The sequence below is a fragment of the Myodes glareolus genome, chromosome 6 (assembly GCF_982192425.1).
Source record: "Myodes glareolus chromosome 6, mMyoGla1.1, whole genome shotgun sequence".
NCBI lineage: Eukaryota > Metazoa > Chordata > Mammalia > Rodentia > Cricetidae > Myodes > Myodes glareolus.
In genome coordinates this window covers 41,902,574-41,924,495 of record NC_142031.1, presented here as the reverse complement: position 1 = coordinate 41,924,495, position 21,922 = coordinate 41,902,574, and the positions used below count along the sequence as shown (strand labels likewise).

General features: G+C 46.7%; 1 protein-coding gene across 3 annotated transcripts; it reads right to left on the bottom strand.

The window, feature by feature from the left end:
• Nucleotides 1-1,999: 1,999 nt before the first annotated feature.
• On the bottom strand, nt 2,000-17,408 carry Thnsl2 (threonine synthase like 2). 3 transcript variants are annotated; one of them, XM_087907156.1, is made up of 9 exons: nt 17,266-17,408; nt 14,121-14,355; nt 13,036-13,230; nt 11,929-12,081; nt 8,489-8,719; nt 6,092-6,240; nt 5,868-5,993; nt 2,838-2,989; nt 2,000-2,502 (listed from the first exon to the last, which is right to left on the bottom strand). In XM_087907156.1, the coding sequence occupies exons 2-9, from the start codon at nt 14,341-14,343 to the stop codon at nt 2,274-2,276; spliced, it is 1,458 nt and encodes a 485-aa protein (XP_087763282.1). In that variant the 5' UTR covers nt 14,344-14,355; nt 17,266-17,408; the 3' UTR covers nt 2,000-2,273. The 3 variants fall into 3 exon arrangements, with proteins under 3 accessions (XP_087763282.1, XP_087763283.1, XP_087763284.1); XM_087907157.1 differs by lacking the exon at nt 17,266-17,408 and adding an exon at nt 16,693-17,204; XM_087907158.1 differs by lacking the exon at nt 5,868-5,993.
• Nucleotides 17,409-21,922: the final 4,514 nt, after the last annotated feature.

The following is a 21,922-nucleotide window of genomic DNA, read 5'->3' as shown; positions in this document are numbered from 1 at the left end:
AATCAGAGCTTCTGTTCCAGGGATCTCCCAATGTTTCGGCAGGTTGAAAGCAAGTGGCAAGGACCAAGGCTCTGAATTTGGTTTGGTGGCTGAATAAGCGGAGAGCCAGAGACCCTAAGAGCCAGGTTAATATATAGGTGAGTAGCCTTGCATCAGAGGTCTGGATCCTGACCTCTTTGAGCTGAAGCTGACTGCTGCAAGCTGCAACACTATACAGTAATTGCTCAGCCATCTTTTCACAAGTGACTTATCAGAACCAAGGGATCTGGTAAAGACTAAACCAAAAAGCAAGGCTTTTTGGAATTATTGCTTTGTGAATAAAGTGACTGTCCTTTGCTGTGGATTTTTTGCTGTAGCAAACTCCCTTTCTGTTACATATTTGGGGATTAATTCCCACAGTTCAGAACTGTTTCCCACTGCCAGGCTTTGTCCCTCTCTCCTAGGCAAGCACGGAGATCTGCCTTCCTGCAGTTATCTTTATCAGCAGGCACTTGGTCAGATTTTAGGGTTCAGGCAAAGAGCATCCCATCTAAGATATTCACAGACCTCCAAAGATGTAGAATTACTACCTGCCCAAGTTGCTGCTCTGGTTTTACCTCACAGCACCCACGATCAGAAATGTTGATAACAGCATAGCCCAGAACTGATAATTTAGAGGCCTGGGTCTCTTCTTCGCTTAGAGCAGTAAGTTTAACTCCAGACCCAGGTCCATAGAAATAACAGTGTCCAGTGCATGTGCTATCTGATCAAGAGCCATCAGCTTCCCCTAGGTTGCCTCGTTACCTCACAGCCTCTGTGCAAACTGGGAGAAAAGAAGTGGCATGCTGATTTAAACAATCCATGCCCTATTCATAACTTTACAGAAAATAAACTCCTTAGCTCTTTACTAACACCTAAAAATGAAGTGTAGCACACTAATCTTCCCCTCTAGACGCAATTCCTTTCTTAACTTTCTCCACTAAGGAGTTCACTGAACATGGACTAGCCACTCATACTGATCTCTCTCTCCGTGTGTGTGTGTGAAAACTTTTATCTGATTTTCTATGGGGCAAAAGAATACTGGCCCTGGAACCTGCTAGGGCTGGGGAATTGCTGTTTTTTTTTTAAATATCTATCTATCTATCTATCTATCTATCTATCTATCTATCTATCTATCTATCTATCTATTTATCATGTATACAATATTCTGTCTGTGTGTATGTCTGCAGACCAGAAGAGGGCACCAGACCTCAGTACAGATGGTTGTGAGTCACCATGTGGTTGCTGGGAATTGAACTCAGGATCTTTGGAAGAGCAGGCAATGCTCTTAACTGCTGAGCCATCTCTCTAGCCCGGAATTGCTGGTTTTAAGGGTATATATATATATGACTGGAAGCACTGGTAACGGGTAGAACTAAGTAAGGACAAGGAGGAATGATGTAGAACAAAGAGAACAAGTAACGGGTGGAACCATGAGAAATGATGGATTGAGGAGAGAAGAATAAAGAAAGATGGACAGACGATTGAATCCTGTTGTGAGTAGACTTCTTACCCCTCAAATCTTTACCCTCAGATTTCTAGGCCCCCTTTAGCTATTCGTGGTATCTTTAATTGAACCCTGAAAGGGCATCTTAAAGGCGAAGACCTTTTAAGGCTTCCTAAAGCTGACCCTAGGTCCAAGGCCCATCAGGTGCGGTCCAAGAAACTTGCATATTAAGAATGGTCCTGCTGAGCCTTTCAAGGTCCACCACCCTCTACCCCAGCTGCCATTCATCCCCTAGAGCAGATTCTCAGGAAACACTGGCAGCAGCTTTCCCCAGAAGCCAGGACAAGAGCGGTTCAATGGCAAAGCTTCCTGGGACAGGAACATATTCTTAAAAGCACAAACTTACCATATAGATCTGGCTGTCCTGGAACTTTCCATGTAGACCAGGCTGATCTAGAACTCACAGAGACCTTTCTGTCTCCTCCTAAATGCTGGAATTAGAGGCATGTGCTACCACATCTAGCTGGGACAAGAAACTTTTAAAAAAGATTTATTTTCATTATTTTATATTATAGGTAGGCATGTGTATCTTTATGTGTATTTGTGCATATGAGTGTATTGCCCACAGAGGCTAGAGGTGTCAGAACCCCTATAGCTAGAGTCATACATGGTTGTGAGCCACCTGACTTGGGTACTTGGAACTAATCTTGGGCCCTCAGGAAGACCCAAGAACAAGAGTTCTTAATTACTGTGCCATCTTGTCCCAGCCAGTCCCGGGACAAGAGTCTTCAAACCAGTTGCAGCCTGGCTATTCTGAGGGGTTCACAGCACAACCTTCCCACCGCTGGGACAGGCCCTCAATTGTGTTCCGCAGCATCTGTATCCAGTCATCCCCTCTCCGCATTGGGATGCAGCGCGTCTCCTTGTGCTCCAAGGCTAGGATCTCTGCCGGAGTCTGCGGAGTCAGTCCAGCAGCCTTGACTGCTTCTGGGAATTTAGCTGCAGAGGCAGGGGCCAGGCAGCACCGGGAGATGTTACTGAAGATGGGGCAGGACAGGAGAGAACAGATAGAATGATAGGGAAGGAGAAGATGGAGGAAGGAGGACCAGGGGAAAGGTTTGGGGCGGGGGACAAGACAGAGACATGATTAGTACCTTGAACTTACCTGGATAAGCCTGCAAAGTTTCCCAACGAAGACCCAGCTCAGGCATCACCTCCCCTCATGACCATGGATATGGTTCACACCTCTTTTAAGTGCATTTGTAGCTTGGGGCACAGAACCCAATGCTCACCAACATCACTATCCTTAGTCTTGCAAGCCCTGCTTAGAGAAGAGCTATGTCCCCAGTGCCCCAGACCTCACTGTTGGTACCTGGATTGCCTATTGTTAGTCTGCTGGTAATGGTAGTTCACCGCTGTGGCTGAGTGGGGGCACAGCAGGTACTGGTTCTCCTCCCAGCAGCGGCCCATGGTCTGGGTGATGGCTTCATCAGACACCGACCCGGATGTCACTGCCTCTGAAAGCTGAAAGGTCAGAAGACAGGGGTGAATGTTGGGACCGGTGAGTCACAGAAGGACTAAACCTCACTGTATACACAATGCCAGCACCAGGACTCAGACTAAGCCCTGCTGTATACAAAGCCACGCCAGGACCAGGACTCAGACTAAACCCTGCTGTATCCACAACCACGCCAGCACCAGGACTCAGATGAATGCTATAGACTCAATATTAACCCAACTCAGAGTAGAATCAGTTTCCGAGTTTTGAGCCAATTACAGTTCGTTTTTTTTTTTTTTTCTTTCGAGACTGGGTTTCTCTGTAGCTTTGCAACCTGTCCTGGAACTAACTCTTGTAGACCATGCTGGCCCCAAACTCACAGAGATCTGCCTGCCTCTGCCTCCCAATGCTGGGATTAAGGGAGTGAGCAACCACCACCAGGCTCAATTATAGTTTTGAGCTTCTTTAGCAGTAGGATTTGTAGAAGTTTTGGGGGATCTAAATACCCCAATGTATTTAAACTAGCACACAGTCTTGTTCTACAGCCAGATACAATGCAAGTCACGGGTGTTCAAATTGCCTGTGGTATGAGAGCTACCCGGTCAGTTCCCACCCTGCTTAGGAGCACCTTCCCTGGAAATCTTCCTAGTACTCACAGGCCGAGGAAAGCTCCCTCTCAGTCTCCCTGAGCATTCAGAATGCCAGATAATTTCCTGAAGATGTTCTGCGTTCTTACAACATAGCAAACACTAAACATGTACTCAGTGCCATCAGAGACCAAGTGATCCATAGATTGTTTATATAGATATTTCCTGATGAAGGTCAGAGATGGCAACCAATATTTTTTTCCTCCTTCTCATCCTCCTCCTCATCTTCCTCCTTTTCCCACTTCTGAGGATTGAATGCAGGACCGAATGCATACTAAGTATGTGCTCTACCACCTACATACATCACTTAGTGTGACAGCTGCATTTTCTCTTCATATTCCCATCACCTAACCTAGTTCTTGAACCACAGCAGACAGACTGGATGGATGGATGGATGGATGGATGGATGGATGGATGGATAAATGCCCTTCCAGCAAATATGGTGTCCTCTGAGTACAGCATGGAGAAAATGAAAAAACAGAGGATATGATGACCACTTACATAAGGAGAAGGAATACTGATTCCATGGCACAAACCATGGGCCAAACAAACTAATGTTTGGCTATGTCAAAAGCAGCATAGGGCTGGAGAGATGGATTAGTTTTCTCTTGCATAGGACCCAAGTTTGGTTTTCAGCACCCACATGGTGGCTCACAACCATCTGTAACTCCTGTTCCAGGGGATTTGATGCCCTCTTCTGGCCTCCACAGGCACTGCATGCATAAGGTACACATACAATACACACAAATAAACATTCATAAACATTAAATAAAAATAATGGAAAGTTTTTCAAGCAGTATAGATTCTAAAAGAAGGAATTCCCACTTTAGTCTTCAAGGGCATAATTCAGGCCAGATAACTATACCCAGTTTTGAGAAGAACCCTTGAGGAGGGACACTAACCAAGAGCAACTATATCATGTAAGGGACTAAGTTAAAGGAATTGGGAAGACCAAGTTGGTAAATGAGGATTCTCTTAAAGTGGAGGACACTGAAGTAAAATCAGACTGTGCAATCTAGATGGAGCACATCCTAGAACTTTATGATGAGGAGAGCTGAAGTGGGGTAGTTGTCCCAGTCACTCTTGGTCAGGGGTAGCTGTCCCAATCACCCGGGGTGAGCGTGCAGAGCCAGCAGGGCCACCCCGTGGGAGTGAGGCACAGAAATTTAAGGCATCACAGGCTGCATTCAAATAAAAGCAACGCTTTCTAACTAGTTTTCTAAAATAAATAAAACATATTTATTAACTAAACAGAGTCTCTCCTCCTGTGGCAGAGAGACAGCGACAAAGGAGAGAGACGAGGACCAGAAAGAGCTATAGTCTCTGTCCATACCTGAGTGGCAGAATGACTGCCCTTGTTGCACAGGTGTTGCTATTATTGCAATAATAGATGAAAATGGAAATAGTAGCCGCATGGAGCTGTATATTCCCAGCAGTCTGGAAAGTCCCCCCCCCACTCCATCCCCGTGTATCTATTCGCCCAAACCTCACAGCAGCCTTATGGGACAGGCTTTCTTATTATTCCCGCTCTCCAGATGAGGAAACTGAGGCGCCACATTTATGAAGCTAGCTTAGTGTTTCACAACTCTCCTCATCCAATCAGTGCCAGCCGTGACGTTCCTGGCTCCCCCTCCCTTGCTCAGACTTCCAACCCCAAGTCTGTCCTGTGCTGCATCCTTTCCTTCCTCCGTGGGATGTCATAGGAGGAACAGCGTCTCTGTGCTCACAGATAAGCGCTAGGGGAACCTAGAATGTTTAGCTTACAGGGTTGCTCTTTTGAGGGAAGGAATGTAATAACCACTATCTGTCCACCTAGAAGGCTGGATGTGTGTGTTTGCTAGCCTGGTGACCTTTGTTCTGGGTGGTAGGGACCCTTCCAGTGCTGGATCATCCCCCAGGCCCTTATGAGTTAATCTAGAGACTCAATCTTTATGGACCTTATGAAGAGTTTTGAAGAGTTTCGAAGTAGTTGTGCCTGGTCCGTATTTAGCTTATTTGGTTCTCCAAGGAGATTTATGTATACTTTATTGTGTACACAGGACTGAATTAATCATCAAAAGAATAATTTTCACCACATTGTGCTGTGCTTAAGCATGCCTAAAATAAACCACTAGAGGTCAGACACCAGACGTTTGAATCAACACTGTCTACTGAGTCTTGTTGAACTCAGGTGCCTTCTTGCTTCCGTCAGATGGTTACTCTGCTGGCTATGGAAATTGCAGAGACCCACTCCCACCGCATATGGCCAGTGACCAACCTTGCTATGTAGCTCCTTGGGTAGGTGCAGACTTTGGGTTCTTTCAAACTGCTCCATGAGGGCTCTTGTTGCCTGGCTGTCAGAGCCAGAGAGCAGCCAAAAGATCCTCTCCATGTTGTAAGGCACCTGAGTGGAGAGGCAGGGTCCTGGGCCACCCTCGTTCCAACCTTACCAAGTCCTGCCCCCCCACCTCAGGAACCGCTCTTCTCCCCCCACAGGCCCACCTGAATGTCCATAGCGGATGCCAGGGTTGGCTTGACAACCTCACACAGAGAGAAGTCTCCCTTCTGGACAGTCCTGTGGATAATGTCATTGCTGTTTACTGCCACAACCAGGCGGATGGGCAGGCCCATCTTCTGAGCAATGCATCCAGCTTGGGACAAGACGGGAAGACAACAGGATTTTAGGACAAAAGCAAAGAACTTTTATTTTAAACTGAGCTTAATAAAAGCAGACAAACTCTTAGGCTGTTTGAAGACGAGAACAGAGAGAGGGGAAGAGCCACAGGAGTGGGGAGAGCCAAGGAGGAGGGCAACTGTGCCCTGCCCACCAGGGACTAACACACTTAGGAAGTTTGTGAGGTCACCCAATGCAGAAGAGGAAACAAAGGCACCAGAGGCCGAACGTCTTGCCCAAATCCTACCAAACTGCAGAGCCCAGGTCTTTGCCTTCCACTTTGCTTTAGGGAGGGTAGCTAACTGCTCACTGCTGATACGCCAGGCTAGTGACACAGCTTCTGGGGCTTCAGTCTCCGTCATCTTGCTGTGGGAGCACAGAGATTACAGATATGTGCTGCCATGTCCAGTTTTATGTCTAAAGATCCAAACTCAGACTTGTGTGGCCAACACTTCACCTACTGAATCCATCTCCACGCCCTTACTTTTTGGGGGGGTTGGTGGGAATATTTACCACTATCACCCTTAAGTGTGTAAAGCCCATTCATACTCTCCTGACACTTGATCCTCACGGAAACTTTACAGTGCCCTTCAGTGATGAGGAAAAAAGGACGCTCGGGTGGACACAAAGACTCGGTCGAATGGGTCCCTAGGAAAAGTGCCAGATGGGAATGTCCTCTCTGGGTATTGCTCATGTTTTACTTTGTGCCAAGTGGCTATTGGTGGCACAGCTATTGGTGGCATCACTAGCTTGAAGGGAAGCACACTGGGTGCCACCCTCTGAGTAGGAGGGAAACCAGCCGTCCTTGCCTAACTGCCAGCCCACTATCATCTCTGTCTTCCTTTAAGAAGTCAAGGAGTCTCCTAACCACTATGAAGGTTTTGCTATTTCACCTAATTTACCCCTGATGCCTAGAGAAGCAATGCCATAGACAGAGCTAACACCATCGTCTTCTCAAGAGACAGCAAGGATGTGGACTCCAGTCTACCCGGGCTGTCAACCTGGCTCCACTACCAGCCAGCTGCGTAAACAGGGGAAGCTAGCTTCTCTGTGTCCAGTTCCTCATTCTAAAACGGTAAGAATAATGCAGACGGAAGTTGAGTGCAGACTCACCTGACCAGGAATTAAAACTATCCAAAGTAGGCTGTGGTGATACATCCTATAATCCCTGCATTTGGGAAGCTGAGGCAGGAGGATGGAGACTTCCCAGGCTAGCCTGGGCTATACTGAGTTCAAGGGCAGCCTGAGTTACATAGTGAGAACCTCTCAAGAAAAGAAAATTACACCTGTATTAAACATGCTCATACTCTGTCTTGCAAATACTCCTTACAGCACAATGGCCATTTAGATAACATCTGCTTATTGTTTGCTGTTTTACATCATCCGGAGGTGGTTTAAAGTACTCAGGTGCACATATGTGTGTAGGTCATATGCAAACACCATGCCATTTTACAGAAGGGACTTGGACGTCCACAGATTTTGGTACCCACAGGGGTCCTAGAACCAACTGTCCATGCACATCAGGAGACAGCCACGTTGTCCTAGTCCCATGAAATCATTAACCCATGAAAAGCACTTAGAACAGTGGCATCTGGTGCACAGTTAATGCTTGAGACTGTTTCTTAGTGTTTGGTGCCAGGCAGCTGGACAGCACTTTCCCTGGACAAAGTTCACATGTGCCCAACAGCCAGACTTGCTCCTCACAGGCGGCTCTGAGCACGTGATCAGTCAGCCTTTCACAGCTGAGTAACTCTCTAATGCTCAGCTAGTAAAGGGCAGAGCCAAGGCCAGACCTCCAGATGCCAGAGTCCTTTCTACTTCCCATGGCCCCAGGGTAGTGAGAACACACTGTGCTATGGCCCAAAGCAGGTGTCCCTCAGCAGGCCGTGGGCAGAGTTGGAAGTGAAGTGCAAATTTGGGGAAAGGACACAGCTATGTTTGTGGCTGATCCTTGATTTCTGTGTACTATCTGCCGAGCAAGTAAGCATAGGCTAGGCCGCTGAAATTCCCCAGGCTGAGTCCTCAATCTCCTTCCACTGCAGTACCCTAACTGTTCTGTCCCTGTCCTCTGCAAGCTGGAAGAAACCCAGGGCATCCCATGTGGTTTTCTGTCCTCTTTAGAATAAAAACACAGACTTCTTTTGCGCCACATTTGTAGGCAAAAAGACAGCTTGAAAGACTGGGTGCTTTCTAGAAAGTCCATTTGCATCCCTGGGCCTTCTTACCTGCAAGGTTACCCCCAGCTCCTGTTGGCACAACCACCTCCACAGGGGGTAGGGGGTGCGTGTCCAAGGAGGGCGCACACTGGAAATAAGCAAAGAAGTGGTGTGCCATCTGCACCAGGACCCGAGACCAGTTGATGGAGTTCAAGCTCATCAGGTTGTGCCTCTGGACAAAAGGCACGTCAGCAAACACGGCCTTGATGGGTTCATCGAGTTCATCACTGTTTCCTTCCACTGCCCGGGAGAGAGAAGAAGGCAGCTCTCAGGAGCAGCAGGAGGCCTGGGCAGTCACGCTGGGTTCCACCAAGGCCCTCCCAGGCTGATATATTTGAGTGCTTGGGTCCCCAGTTGGTAGAACTGCTTGGGAGGATTAGGTGTGGCCTTGACAGAGTTATCACTAGAGGGGACTTTGCTTCCTTCACTTTCACATGGCTTGGCCTGGCTTCCCAGGCTCTGTATAAGCTCCACGGGGATAAAATCCAGGCCACGTTTTTTAGTGACTCTGAGCATTTGTCCTCATTTGGGAGAAGAGAAACTGCGGGCAGAACTATTTCCAACTATAAAATAAGATATAATATGTCAGCCTTCTGGATATTGGGAAAAGAATTCCCCTTATATTCCAAGCCTTCACTATTCCATGAAGAGTATGTCCTTCACTCTTCTGGAAAGGAGGAGGGGGTGTTTATTCAACTGAAAGATGTGAACCCTACTGGGGCCAGGGGCAATGGTCATGTCTCTCCTGTGGGGGAAGTGTGGGCGGCCTGACCCCTGCTGCTATGTGCTAGGTAAGCTTGCTCGGGCAGAACTTCCCCCTGGAGCTGTGCACATTGGTTTAATTTATGGGGTGAACTATTGGGTAAATTTTCTACCAGTCTAACACATCAACACCCCAGTCAAGCTGCCTGAGTAGCTGCACCAGGGCTGACCCTTACCTGACATCTGTATCTATTTCTTCACTTGCATCCATACCTCAAGGTGAGGTGTATGTGTATGTGTGAGGGTTACTGGGGAAAATACCAGGACACACTCGGGCTGTAAACCTTTCTCTCGACATCACTGTAGAGCAGCAATGAAGATGAGGACTATCTGTAAGTCCACGTGTACACACCAAGCAGCCCAGTTCAGTAGTGGTGGCCCATTGCTTTGCTAAGGCCAAGCCAATTTGACCCCATGGGATCAGGAGTTGGATCCAAGATGGACATGTGAGACATTCAGGTCACTGAGACTCAGAAGGACATTTGCTGGAGTGCTAGAGAAACCACCCCTGCTTTTAAGAGCCAGAGGAAAAGGGAGACTTGGCTACCTCAAGTCTCCATTCTGTGACCTCAAGAGGAAGGAGCCTAGGATTGGGGAGGGCAGAGCAGAGACTGGGAAGTACTGGGTTCCTGATAGTAATGCTGAGCCTGAGAATCAACCAAGTGAGAGCCTACTTCATCCCTGGGCATCGCAGTTACAGAAGCTGGGAACTGTTCTTCCAGATAGACTGAGTTGGATTTTCTGTTACTTCCAGTTTAAAAAATATATACTATAATCAATGAACATCTAGTGTCTACTAAGTACTTGGTGCTTAGGACTTACACATTGTACTTGGAAATTATCACCTTTATAAACCCAGTGGCTGGGCAACACACTTGCTGTGTGTCTTTGTTACTTTTCTGTTGCTGTTATAAAACACTATGATCAACGTAACTTGTAGAAGAAAGAGATTTGGGGGGCTTACAGTTTCAGAGGGTTAGAGTCCATGACCACCATGGCTATAGTACTGGGGGCAGGCATAGCACTAGCGCAGTAGCTGAGAGCTTACATCCTTGTCCATAAGCACAAGGGAGAGAGAGAGACAGAGAGAGAGAGAGAGAGAGAGAGAGAGAGAGAGAGAGAGAGAGAGAGAGAGAGAGATTGGGCACCCACCTGGCCTGAGCTTTTAAAACCTCAAAACCTATCCCCAATGATGCACCTCCAACAAAGGGACCCCTCCTCCAACAAAGCTACAGCTCCTAATCCTTCCCAGACTGGGGACCAAGCATTCAAACATATGAGCTTATGGGGCCATTTTCACTGGGACCACCACAGGACTAAACCAGGACACAGGCAAGCTGTAGAAGGAATTTTATTTTTATTTATCTATTTTAAAATTTATTTTATCTTATGTGTATGGGTGTTTTGTCTGCATGTATGTCTGTGTAACATGTGCATACAGTGCCTACGCAGGCTCTAGGGGGCATCAGATCCCACTGGAACTGCTGTTAAGAGATAGTGGTGAGCTGCCATGTGGGTGCTGGGAATTGAACCCTGTCCTCTAGAAGAGCAGCCAGTGCTCTTAACCCCTCAGCCGTCTCTCCAGCCCCTTATAGTCATTATTGATTGATTGATTATTAGAACATTTCCTGTGTATCAAGTATATCAAGTGCCAGGCTGCATGGTCAGAGTGTGTAAAACCCCAACCAAGACCCCTAAAGCTACCGTTCCCATGGTAAAGTCAAGGTCTTCATTATATGACCAACTATAGCAGAACTGGTAGCAGGCAGCACAGAGCAGCTTCATATTTTAATATTTGGCTCTGTTTACAGTCATGACCTAGGAGTCTGTCTGGTGCGGGAGAATTGTCTGTATTCTGTCAATCATATTTTAAATAAACACTGATTGGCCAGGCAGGAAGAGGTAGGGTGATGAGAATAGGAGTATTCAGGGAAGAAGGAAGCTCTTTCTCCATTCCTGCCCAGATCACTGAAGACACAAGATGTGACTTGCCCTGCTGAGAAAGGTACCGAGCCATGTGGCTAAAATAGATAAGAATAATGGGTTAATATAACCTACAAGAGCTAATAAGAAGACTGAGCTAATGGGTCAATCAGTTTATAATTAATGCAGACTCTCTGTGTGATTTTCTTTGGGGCCTGCCAGCTGTGGGGTATTGGGCAAACAAAAACCCCACCAAGCCGGCCCTCATGTTACAGAATGGCACCCACGTGGATGACTGCTTCCACAGAAAGCCTGAGAAAGCTTGGGAAAGAATAGAGTAAAGCATGCTTTCTTGGTAGCAGCAATTTCTCGGGTCTGCTCTGCTTGCTAGAAAAATCGCACAGAGAGTGTGAATTAATTATAAACTGGCCCATGAACTGCCAAAATGCACTGACATGGTCTCTCAACTATGAAGCACATTTGTGCCCACAACACTTTAGTGCCCCAAACTAAGCAAACGCTTGGCTTAAGTTATGGTTCTACATGGTTGCCTACATGTGGGACCTGCACAGAGGCAGCCCTGACAGATACCTGAATCAGCTGCAATCGTTCAACACAGTGCAAGTTTAAAGCCATATGCCAGCTAGTGTGGAAAACTGAAGCTCAGAACCTTCCCAAAGCTAAGCCAAGGCACTGCCATACACAGCTAATCCCACCTGTGAAAACAGCCAGTCAAGCCAGGACCACTCAGCCCCTGCACCTACCTCCAAACACATGGACATTCTCCTTCAGCACTGTTGTCATCTGGAGCTCCTGAATCTTTGTGCAACGGCCTTTGGGCAACAGAACAATGATGTCCATATTCTTGCATCCCTGAACACTCTCAATGGAAGCACTTCCCGTGTCCCCAGAAGTTCCTAGAAAGGAGACAGACCCCTCTCTTTAGAACAAGGGGAATGAAAAAAGAATGAAATTGACCTTTAAATATTGGTGCCCAATGCAGCAACAAATGGTTTTCAAATACTTGAAAGATAGGTGTTTAGTACTTAGCCCAGGGTCCTTAAATATGCTAATAAAATTCAGGACAAAACGAGTATTCTATATACCTAAAATTATTATGAGAAGTATCCGCATGCTTTAGCAGACAAACAAAGGGAGCTATGATACCTAATCTTGTTGACTTGATGGTGTTTAGAATCACCAAGGAAACATACATGTGGATGTGTCTATAAGGGCATTTTCAGAAAGGTTAGACTGAAAAGGGAAGGCCAACCCCGAATGTAGGCAGCACCACTCTATGAGCTATGGTCCTGGACAAAACAAAGCCAAGAAAGCAAGATGAGCACCGGCATCCATGCTACTCGCTTGCAGACTGCTGAGACAGTGTGACTGATGCCTCAAGACACCACGCCTTCCCTGCCATGTGAACCGCAACTGTGAGCAGCAAGCCTTCCTCCCTTAAGTGACTTCGGTCAGGTATGTTGTCACAGCGATGAGAAAATTAACCAATGCAGAATCTGTGGCATAAAAATAGGCTAGAAACCCTCTAAAAACTGACTCTCAACCTTCTGGAAGGTTGTGACCTTTTAATACAGTGTTGTGGTGACCCCCACCATAAAATTACTTTCATCGATATTTCATGACTATAATTTTGCTACTGTTATGAATCACAATGTAAATATCTGTGTTTTTTGATGGTCCTAGGTGACCCCTGTGAAAGGGTCATCATCCAACCCCGAAAGGAACATGGCCACACAGGCTGAGAACTGCTGATCTACAAGAACTGATAGCATAAGTTTTAAGAGGTTCAATCCTGCGCATGGGCACACTCCAGCTGGGGTGCTAAAGGACCCTCCCCTCCCCACACGCACCTACAACGATGGTGACATGCTTCTTCCTCTTCTGCAGGAAGTACTGCAGGAACTGAGCTGTGCAGGAGAGGGACAGGTCCTTGAAGGCGTATGTGGCCCCGTGCCACAGCTCCAATACATTCAGCCCATTCTTCAGCCTGCACAGGTGGACCACATCTCTGTGGCGGAATCGGCTGAAAGCTTGGTCAATCAGATCTGTGAGAGTAGCGATTGGACAGCAGGTGAACGCGTTATCTCTTCAAGTTCTCTTCTGCTTCTATAAACTTTTTATCTCTCATTGCCAGCTAAAAAGCCCAGAAAATCTGATCTTAAATGACATATTTAGGAACAGAATTGTAAAGGTCTAGAAAAATCTGGGGGGACATGTATTAAGCTGCTCAAATATTCCTCAAATACCCCAGAGGCTAGAACTGGCTATAGAAAACATCTAGTTTTCATTTTGCATACTTTTTAAATGAATCTTTGCTGTGGGAGCACATTTTGCTCCTTCAGCCAATAGCCTTTAAGATACCAGACCACCTGGGTGTGGTCTTATATACTGTAAAAGCAGCAGTAACTGTGTGCCCACTCTCTGGCTTCCAGCTCCCACTTCCGGCTGCTAGACTCTGTTCCTGTTTGTGCCGAGCACTGTTGTCTAAGACAGTGATCTGTAAGTTTTCCCCTTAAATAAATAACCCTTTTATTATTCATAATTCTGAACTGGTGTGGGATTATTTTGTGACTTATGCCATCAAATCTTTTTATTGTATTTTTATTTATCTTATATAAATGGGTGTTTTGCCTGTATATATGTGTAGGTACCATGCTCCCTACCATGATGGTCATAAACTCTAACCATCCCAATCTGTAAGTCCCAAATAAACTCTTTTTTCTCTAAGTTGCTTTGATGGTAACTTATCATAGCATAGAAAAATAACTAAGACATACCCAAATCTACTGAATTAGAGTCTGCTTTTAAAATTGAGCTCCTTGTGGAAAATTAATTGCACATTACAGCTTGAGACAACCTGTCCCAGGACACTCAACAAGGCAAGATAGTCATCTAGGTGTCTGGATGAATGAGAGAGACATTCATCAACACTCACCATTTAGGTCATGTCTTGGAATGAGCTCTAGGCCAATGAAGAGGGCACACAGCTCCTTCACCAGGCTGCGATAGGAAAGCGTGCTCCAGCGACACAGGGTCTCTCTGTCCAGCTGTGGGAGCTCCTCTGGCACATAGAGGCCCCCATCTGGTGCATAGCCAGAGAAGAGGGCTCCCTCAAAGTTGACCCGTGGGGCCACTCCCCGGGTGCTGGTGTACCACATGACCCCAGAAGCCTGCAGAGGAAAAGTCCCAGAGGCGGTTGGTCTTCAAGCTCCCGGAACTCCACAGGATAAAGCTGGGTATACACAGCCCTCTGACCTAATGTATGAGCCACCACTCACTGGGATATGCATCTCAGACATGGCTTTGACAGCCCTAATTTGAATCTCATCTCAGCTTTGTCAAGTCTTGTGTAAATTATGATCTTTCTGATCAAAACAGGCAACTCCATTGAGCCCATTACCTCGAGGTGTAAGTACTGGAGCATGCTGGGAAAAGAGAACCACAACCCTTACCAGTGACCAAGAAAACCTTGGAATGGAGAGAGATCACAGCAATAGCAGGTAGCTGCCATTTTCGACAGGCTTCTTAGTAGGGAAAAGACCAGAATATCTCATTGGCAAAGCTGGAGTGGATGTGGGGAAAGGGGGGCAGTTATTCACTGCTGGTGGGAGTGCAAGCCTTTGCCAGCACTATAGAAGGTGGTGTGGCGATTTCCTTAAAAAGCTAGAAATGAATGTACCTTATGAGCCATATGAATCTACCATATGAGCCATGTTAATCTACCATATGAGCATCCCAAAGGACGCTCCACCCTATTACAAAGATACTGGCTCATCCGTGATCATTGTTACTCTACTCACAGCCTACATGAATGGGTAATTGGGAGTCAGTTTTCTTCAGGGATGCAGGCTCTGCGAGGCTACCCATGCTCCAGTAGATGCTCCCAGACCTACGTACTAAATGGACTCTGTGGGGCTTTTGTTTCTGTTTTTTAAAGAGAAAGAGTGCGTGAAATTGGGAGGGAAAAGTTGTGGGGAGGAACCAGAGGGGTAAGGAATGGGACAGATATTTGATCAAAACACGTTATAAGCATGTATGAATACTAAACAAAATACATATATATATATTTTTAAAACTGCAAGTCCCATGTTCCAGGAGACCCTCAATACCAGGCAAATCAGGAAGGCTGGGCATTATTACCAATAACCTGTGTCCTACCTCAGAGCCTAAATCTAGAAGGCCAGCAGTATAACTTGAATACTGCCTTTGAAACTCTCTAGCCATGGCTAATTGGCTCTGGCTCCTGGCATGGATTCAGGGCCTTATGTTGCTTAGAATGAGACAGAGATCACAGCAGAATTTAGGGGTTCCCATGTTAAAGCTCCACAGTAACTAGGGTGATCAATTTGACCACACATAACTCCCAATACCACTTCAGCATGTCTACCCCCTTGCCACGAGGAGGGGAGATCTGATATTGACCTGGAAGAATTACGTTTTCCTCTTCCTGACTCTGGAGACCCAGGCTTTCTGCCATTTCTCTGCCACTGAGCTCCATCTCTAGCCCCAAAGTTGTGGTTTCCTTTTCAGGTCTCTGACACCTTTGGGTCCACTGTGAGTTCTACATCAGCTGCCATGCACCACTTTTGCTGCCTACCTGAATGCCTTGTGCATTCAGGTGTGCTAATTATCTACCAGGTGAGTCCGACCTTTCGACATTGCAACATGACTTGGCTATCTACAAAGTTCGAGCTTCAGAATGGTGCCATCAAATTACAAAGGTAAGGGAATAAATAAAATCACATAAAACTTTAAAATAACTGCACAGTCCCATTTGGGGCCGTATTCATCGCTATCTGCAGTCTTGTGCATTAGGCATGCCTGAAACCGAAATATTACTATATAGAACTGAGATGGATGCTGTCATGCTGGGACAATGTGTGTAAACAGAAATGACTTTAGGAATCTGGGGTAAACAGTCACCCCACACAGGAGCCCATGACAAAGAACAAAAGCAAGGCAACCCTGAAGCCTAATGCAGTGGATAAGCAAGGCAGGCACAGTATCTCAGAAGGCAGAAGCAGGGTCAGAAGGTCAGAGGCTCAGCAGGGCCTGCAGTTATCACAGGGAATTCCAAGTGTTAGCGCATGCATATGCAAGCTGGCCTGAAATCCTCGCTGCCTAACTTGACCGGACCAGAATAAAGGAAATGCCACAAGTGAGCTACTGAATCCCCAGCCAAACTGTGCAGATGCTGGAACAGGGTTGAAGCAGGTTGGGCTACAAGGAATTGCTAAAAGGACCATTTCCCCAAAGCCCCGTTCTCAGTGGAATGGACCACATGGTACCCGGCGCAGAGGGGGGCTCGGGATTCTGCAACCCAAGAAAGACTGAGGAAGGAACGGGGGAAAGAAAGAGCATGGCTTGAACTCAGCTCGTGCCAGAGAGTTCTGTGTGAGCAATAAGAAGCTGGCCTGGTTAAGCATAGAGGCCCAAGCTCCTTACAATTCTGACCTATGACTTCAAGGGACAGCGTTCCCAGTCTATAACAACTACAAGAAACACACCTGAAGGTTTTGTTGTTGTTGTTGTTGTTTTTTAGCAAAGCTCAAAAAGGAATCAGTTGCACTTTCATTAGATTGTTGTGTGAGGACTCTGTACTCAAACGTCTGCAGTACATTATCGTGATAATTACTTCTTGGGACTTCTCTGGATTTTATTCCAGAATGGAGACAGGAATAAACACGATATTCTGCGTCTGGAAAGTCTTGGAGACTCGGGCCTCAGCAGCAGATGGGTTGGAGTTAAGGCAGGCTCGATGGGGTGGGGGATGGGAGGCGGCTCTAGAACAGCTGGCGAGTTCGCAGAGGCCTAAGGCTCCACTCCCCCACTCCCCTCTCGCCTCTGAACACAGCGCATTGCCCTGAGTTTCGGGGTTCTCCCCGCACTGCCGAACCCCAGCGGCAGATGGAAAACGCGAATCCTCCATCCGCACAGACTGCTGCCATCCCAAAGCCCTAACTGGCGTTAAGACGCTGGCCGGGAAACCAAACTGAGCCGCCGGGGCGGGACGGCAGCCAGGACTCGGACAAGTCACCGCGGAGAAAGCGGGGGCCGCAGCGGGGCCGGGGCGACGTTACCGTGGGGACGCGGAGCTGTCTGGCTACCCGAGTTCAGTAAGCGACAAGCACGGACGTGCAGTCCCGGAGTCCGAGGTTCCGTGTGAGAGTAATTCCAAAGGTCGGTGAAGAACTCCTCCCAAGGGGGCGTGAGGGGGCGTGGCGGAGGGGAGTGGGAGCGTGGAGGAGGTACGTGAGGGGGCGTGGAGGAGGGACGTGAGGGGGCGTGGAGGAGGCACGTGAGGGGGCGTGGAGGAGGGACGTGAGGAGGCGTGGAGGAGGCACGTGAGGAGGCGTGGAGGGACGTGGCGGTGGAGAAGGTAGCTGGAAGAGAGGGGAGAGCTTTCCTGTTCATTGAGCCTCTCAGGCCTTGGATTTTCTTTTACTCATGATCCTCCCTGCGACTCAATAGAATAAAAGCTGGTAAAGTTATGTTTTGTTTTATTTTTATTATCTGTCTATCTGTTTTTGAGACAGGGTCTCTCTATATAGCTCTGACCTCCTGGAACTTTCTACGCCTCCCCACCCACTACCCACCGAGTGCTGGGATTAAAACTTTGTTTTGTTTTTAGATAAGAAAACAGAGGACAATGGGAAGAAGGAAGACCCTCCTGTCCTTTGACTTTCATGGTTCTGGCCTGTGCTAAAATCCACCAGATGGGTGCATCGCCTTAGCTCAAAAAAAAAAAAAAATTTTTTTTTTACTAGGATAATACTTTTTCTATCGAACATAAATCTACTCTAGGGAAAAATCTGACTCAGTTTCTCCCTCGCCCCTTCCTTTTCTCTACTCCCCCGCCTCTTCTTCATGGGACTCGATTACCTTGAAGTTCTGATCTTTGGTGGTGTTCCTCCTCCTGGGGCCTCTGTTTCTTCCAGCACACATGCCATCCCCTTGTCACCCACAGCCTCAGAAGGTGTCACCCAGCTGCCACTGACTAGACTGGAATGGTCTCCTCAATAGGAGACCGTCTGTGCTCACCGTATGGGATAGGTCTTCCAAACACAAGATGGCGCCAGAGGCTTGCCATGGAGTTGACACAGGCGTCCAAGGGGCCAGCACACCGAGGGGTAAAAGTCAGTTAGGGACCTTCTCCAAAGTGTTTCTGTGCTTTCCATGAGGTGTACCTAACCATTCAGAGGCCAAAGAAACTGGTACTCACCAAATGCCATGACAGTCAGCAGTGTTTGTCACAGTGTTTCCAAAGATGTCTTGATGAGCATCCAAGGACAGCAGCACCATCCACGGGCCTGGCTCGTCCCCAGTGCTCTCTGTCTGACTCTGTCAGACCTATAGGACAACACCATCCTGGGGCCAGAGGGCAGCCGGAATATTCTGTGAAGCTTACTTTGATCCCTCACCAGGGAGAGGACATAAGGCTGGAGGATCAGCTGAGTTGCTACTGCTTCCTGGGACGTTCAGCACAGGAACCACCATATAAGAGCTTCTTCCCTCTTCTTAACAGGCTTTTATTTTAAAATATATGTAGATTTTAAAACTATACAGCAATTAGTTCTATAAATAATCAGACCGGAGCTGGAGAGGTGAGTTAGCTGTTCAAAGCATTGACTGTTCTTCCGGAGCTCAGTTGCCAGCACGCACGTGGCAGCTCATAACCATCTGGAATTCTAGATGACGAGGGATGAGGGAAGACCTGACTCCCTCTTTTGACCTCCACCGATACCAGTCATGCAAGTGGTACACAGGCATACATGCAGACAAAACACTCATATACAAAAAAATAATAAATAATAAAAATAAACGGACCAAGGCAATTTTATTGGCAATCTTGCCCCAAACAGACTGGGTAAAATTAGATGTAACGCTTCTCAAGCTGTCAAAGTTGATTTCAATTGGGAGGCCATGCATGTAATTAAAACATACACTAATTACATTAAGATGACAAAAGAGAGCTGAAAGAAACCACAGGGTTAAGATAATTAATTAAGCAATGTATTTTGCATGTATCCACAGCACTTATGGCAAATCTGTGCAGAACCCAGAGTAGTAGGGGTATGAGGAGGCTGGACATCTAAGTGGATGCAGTGGGGGCAGGAAGCGGCTATGACCAGCTAGAGCTTTGATTAGGGCTCTCGCCTTCTCTGCCTCTTCTTCCTTGGACTCTCATTTCACTTTTTAATCAATCATGCTGGCCTTGACTGTGTCCTCCACTAGCCGAGCTCCTTGGGGGCGTCTGTGGTTTTGAAAGTCAAGGCTAACTCCTCCGTCTTCCCCACACACAATGGGTGGCTAGAAGCCACTGCAGAAATGCAGCCTAAAGCTTTAAACACAAGTGGCCTCAACCTTATCCTGCTTGTCCACTCGAATCTGTAACTTAATAACATCACAAGGTGCCCCACCCACCAGTCAAGTTCCAACCCCAAGTTTCTGTGATTTTCATAAGGATCCACACCTTCTTCTGATAGAACTAGGCTAGAGCTGACCACTCCTGGGAGGGCAGCTAAGACTCCAAAGCAACCCCAGGGCAGACGCCACCAGCCTCAGGTCTCCTCCAAGCTGGCCACCAACTCACTACGTCCTCAGGGAGGGTGACCCTGAATTTTTGGTTCTCCGGCCCCTATCTCCAATATGTTAATGAGTCTAGAGTTTCTTTTGGGGAACCTTCTGGAGTTAGATAGTGACAATGGTTGCACATGTTTGTAAATTTATAAGAGACTATGAGGTTGTGCGTGATAAGCAAGTTAAGCTTATGCTATATAAACTGTAATTAAAGCTGAGATATACAACAGTTGTATGCAGTCTGGGGTCACTGGCACTGGGACTGTGATTTATCCCTAGTGCTTTAACTGGCTTGTTGGAGCCCATTCTCTATAGAGGGATACCTTGTTTAACCTAGATATAACAGGGAGGGCCTTGGTCCTGCCTCAAAGTTATGTGACAGACTTTGTAGACTCCCCATGAAAAACCTTACCCTCTCTGAGGAGTGAATGGGGGGTGGGTGGGGAGAAGGGCGGAGTGGGAGGAAGGAGGGGGTGGGAACTGGGATTAGTATGTAAAATGAAAAAATATTGTTTTTTAAAGAAAATAATTTTTAAAAAGTTGCAATATACATTCATGCACACACACACACACACACACACACACACACACACAAATTTGTTTCTCAGATAGGAAAAGTGTCCTGGGCTCCAAGTGATAGGCTGAGTCCCAGGAAGAATGTTGTTACTGTAACCAGAACCCCAGGATTTACTATTACCTACTACTTTCAGATGACTCTCAAAACTACCCTTTATTTAGAGAGCTGGCGGTCTGAGAAGACTGTGGGTTACTTAAACTGGATGATTACTTAATGTTAACACCTTTTGAATCTGTCTTTGACTTCATTTCTAGTTGACACACTACATAAGGCCATGGTTCTCAACCTGTGGGCCTCAACCCCTGCAGGGTTCGCATATTAGATATTTACATTATGATTCATAACAGTAGCAAATTTACAGTCATGGAGTAGCAATGAAATAATTTTATGATTGGGGCTCACAGATGATTCCTTATGATTGAGGGCTGTATTAGAGGGTCTCAGCATTAGGAAGGTTGAGAACCACTGACATAGAAAGGGCAGGGAGACAAAGGCAGTGGGTCTTTCTGGAGCTCAATCTTTACCTTCAGGTTGGGTGTCAGCTGAGACTTGTGATGTCTGAATCTTTCTCCCTACTGTTCCTTCACTCCTGGCTCCTTCTGTGGATATGTGGGCAGAGACACTTCTTGAAATGCAGAGTCAATTAATTCTGCTGGTATCAACCCTGTACCCTGCCGGGCATGTGGGCTGGCAGGAGAAAGCAAACCATCGAGGGTATGCACAGTACTAAGCTAGTGTGATAACATGCCGATTCCCTTTATAATAGAAGTGTGTCTTTTTATACAGAATATTGTAATGGCCCCAGTCCTTCCCTTTGTCCCTGAACAATGTCACTGAGAGAACAAAATGTCAGAGAAGGATTTTGACTCTAACGTGGTCTGATTCACCAATAGTCATTTCTAAATCCCTGGAGATAAACAAAACCTCTTCCATTGCTATTTTTTAACCTCTTCATTTAAAAAATAATTTTATTTTAAATTATATGTCTGTGTGGAGGTATGTTCACATGAGTGTAGGTGCCCATGGAAGCCAGGTGTTAAATTCCCCTGCAGCTGCAGGTCCAGATGGTTGTGAGCCAGTCAGTGTGGGTGTGAGGAAACGAAGTCTCCTGGGAGAGCAGCCAGTGCTCCTAACCACTGAGTCACCTCTCAGCCCCAGAACATTTCCTTTCTTTTTTGGTTTTTCGAAGACAGGGTCTCTTTGTAACTTTGGAGCCTGTCCTGGAACTAGCTCTTGTAGACCATGCTGGCCCCGAACTCACAGAGATCCACCTGTTTCTGTCTCCCGAGTGCTGGGATTAAAGGCATGCACCACTACTGCCCGACTCCCAGAACATTTCTTATACATATTAAGTTTGTGCTCTTTCCTGCTACTCTGAATAATTTCCATCAATGATGAATTTAATTAGAATAGCATTTATGCAAGTCAGGAGATGCCTTTAATATTTTGGTATCTGGTTTTACTCAATAACTTTGAGATGGCAACAGTATATTTGAGAATGACACAACTTGTCTTGTATTTATTTCTGCCTCCTTGTTTTTCCATTACCATCTGAAGAGGTTGTGTGTGTGTGTGTGTGT

Coding starts and splice junctions, on each gene's coding strand:
- Thnsl2 (XM_087907156.1), bottom strand. CDS start 14,343: ATGTGGTACACCAGCACCCGGGGAGTGGCCCCACGGGTCAACTTTGAG. Junction 12,082..13,035: donor GCATGTCACCATCGTTGTAG/GTGCGTGTGGGG, acceptor TCTCCTTTCTAG/GAACTTCTGGGGACACGGGA. Junction 2,990..5,867: donor CCAAGGAGCTACATAGCAAG/GTTGGTCACTGG, acceptor CTGACCTTTCAG/CTTTCAGAGGCAGTGACATC.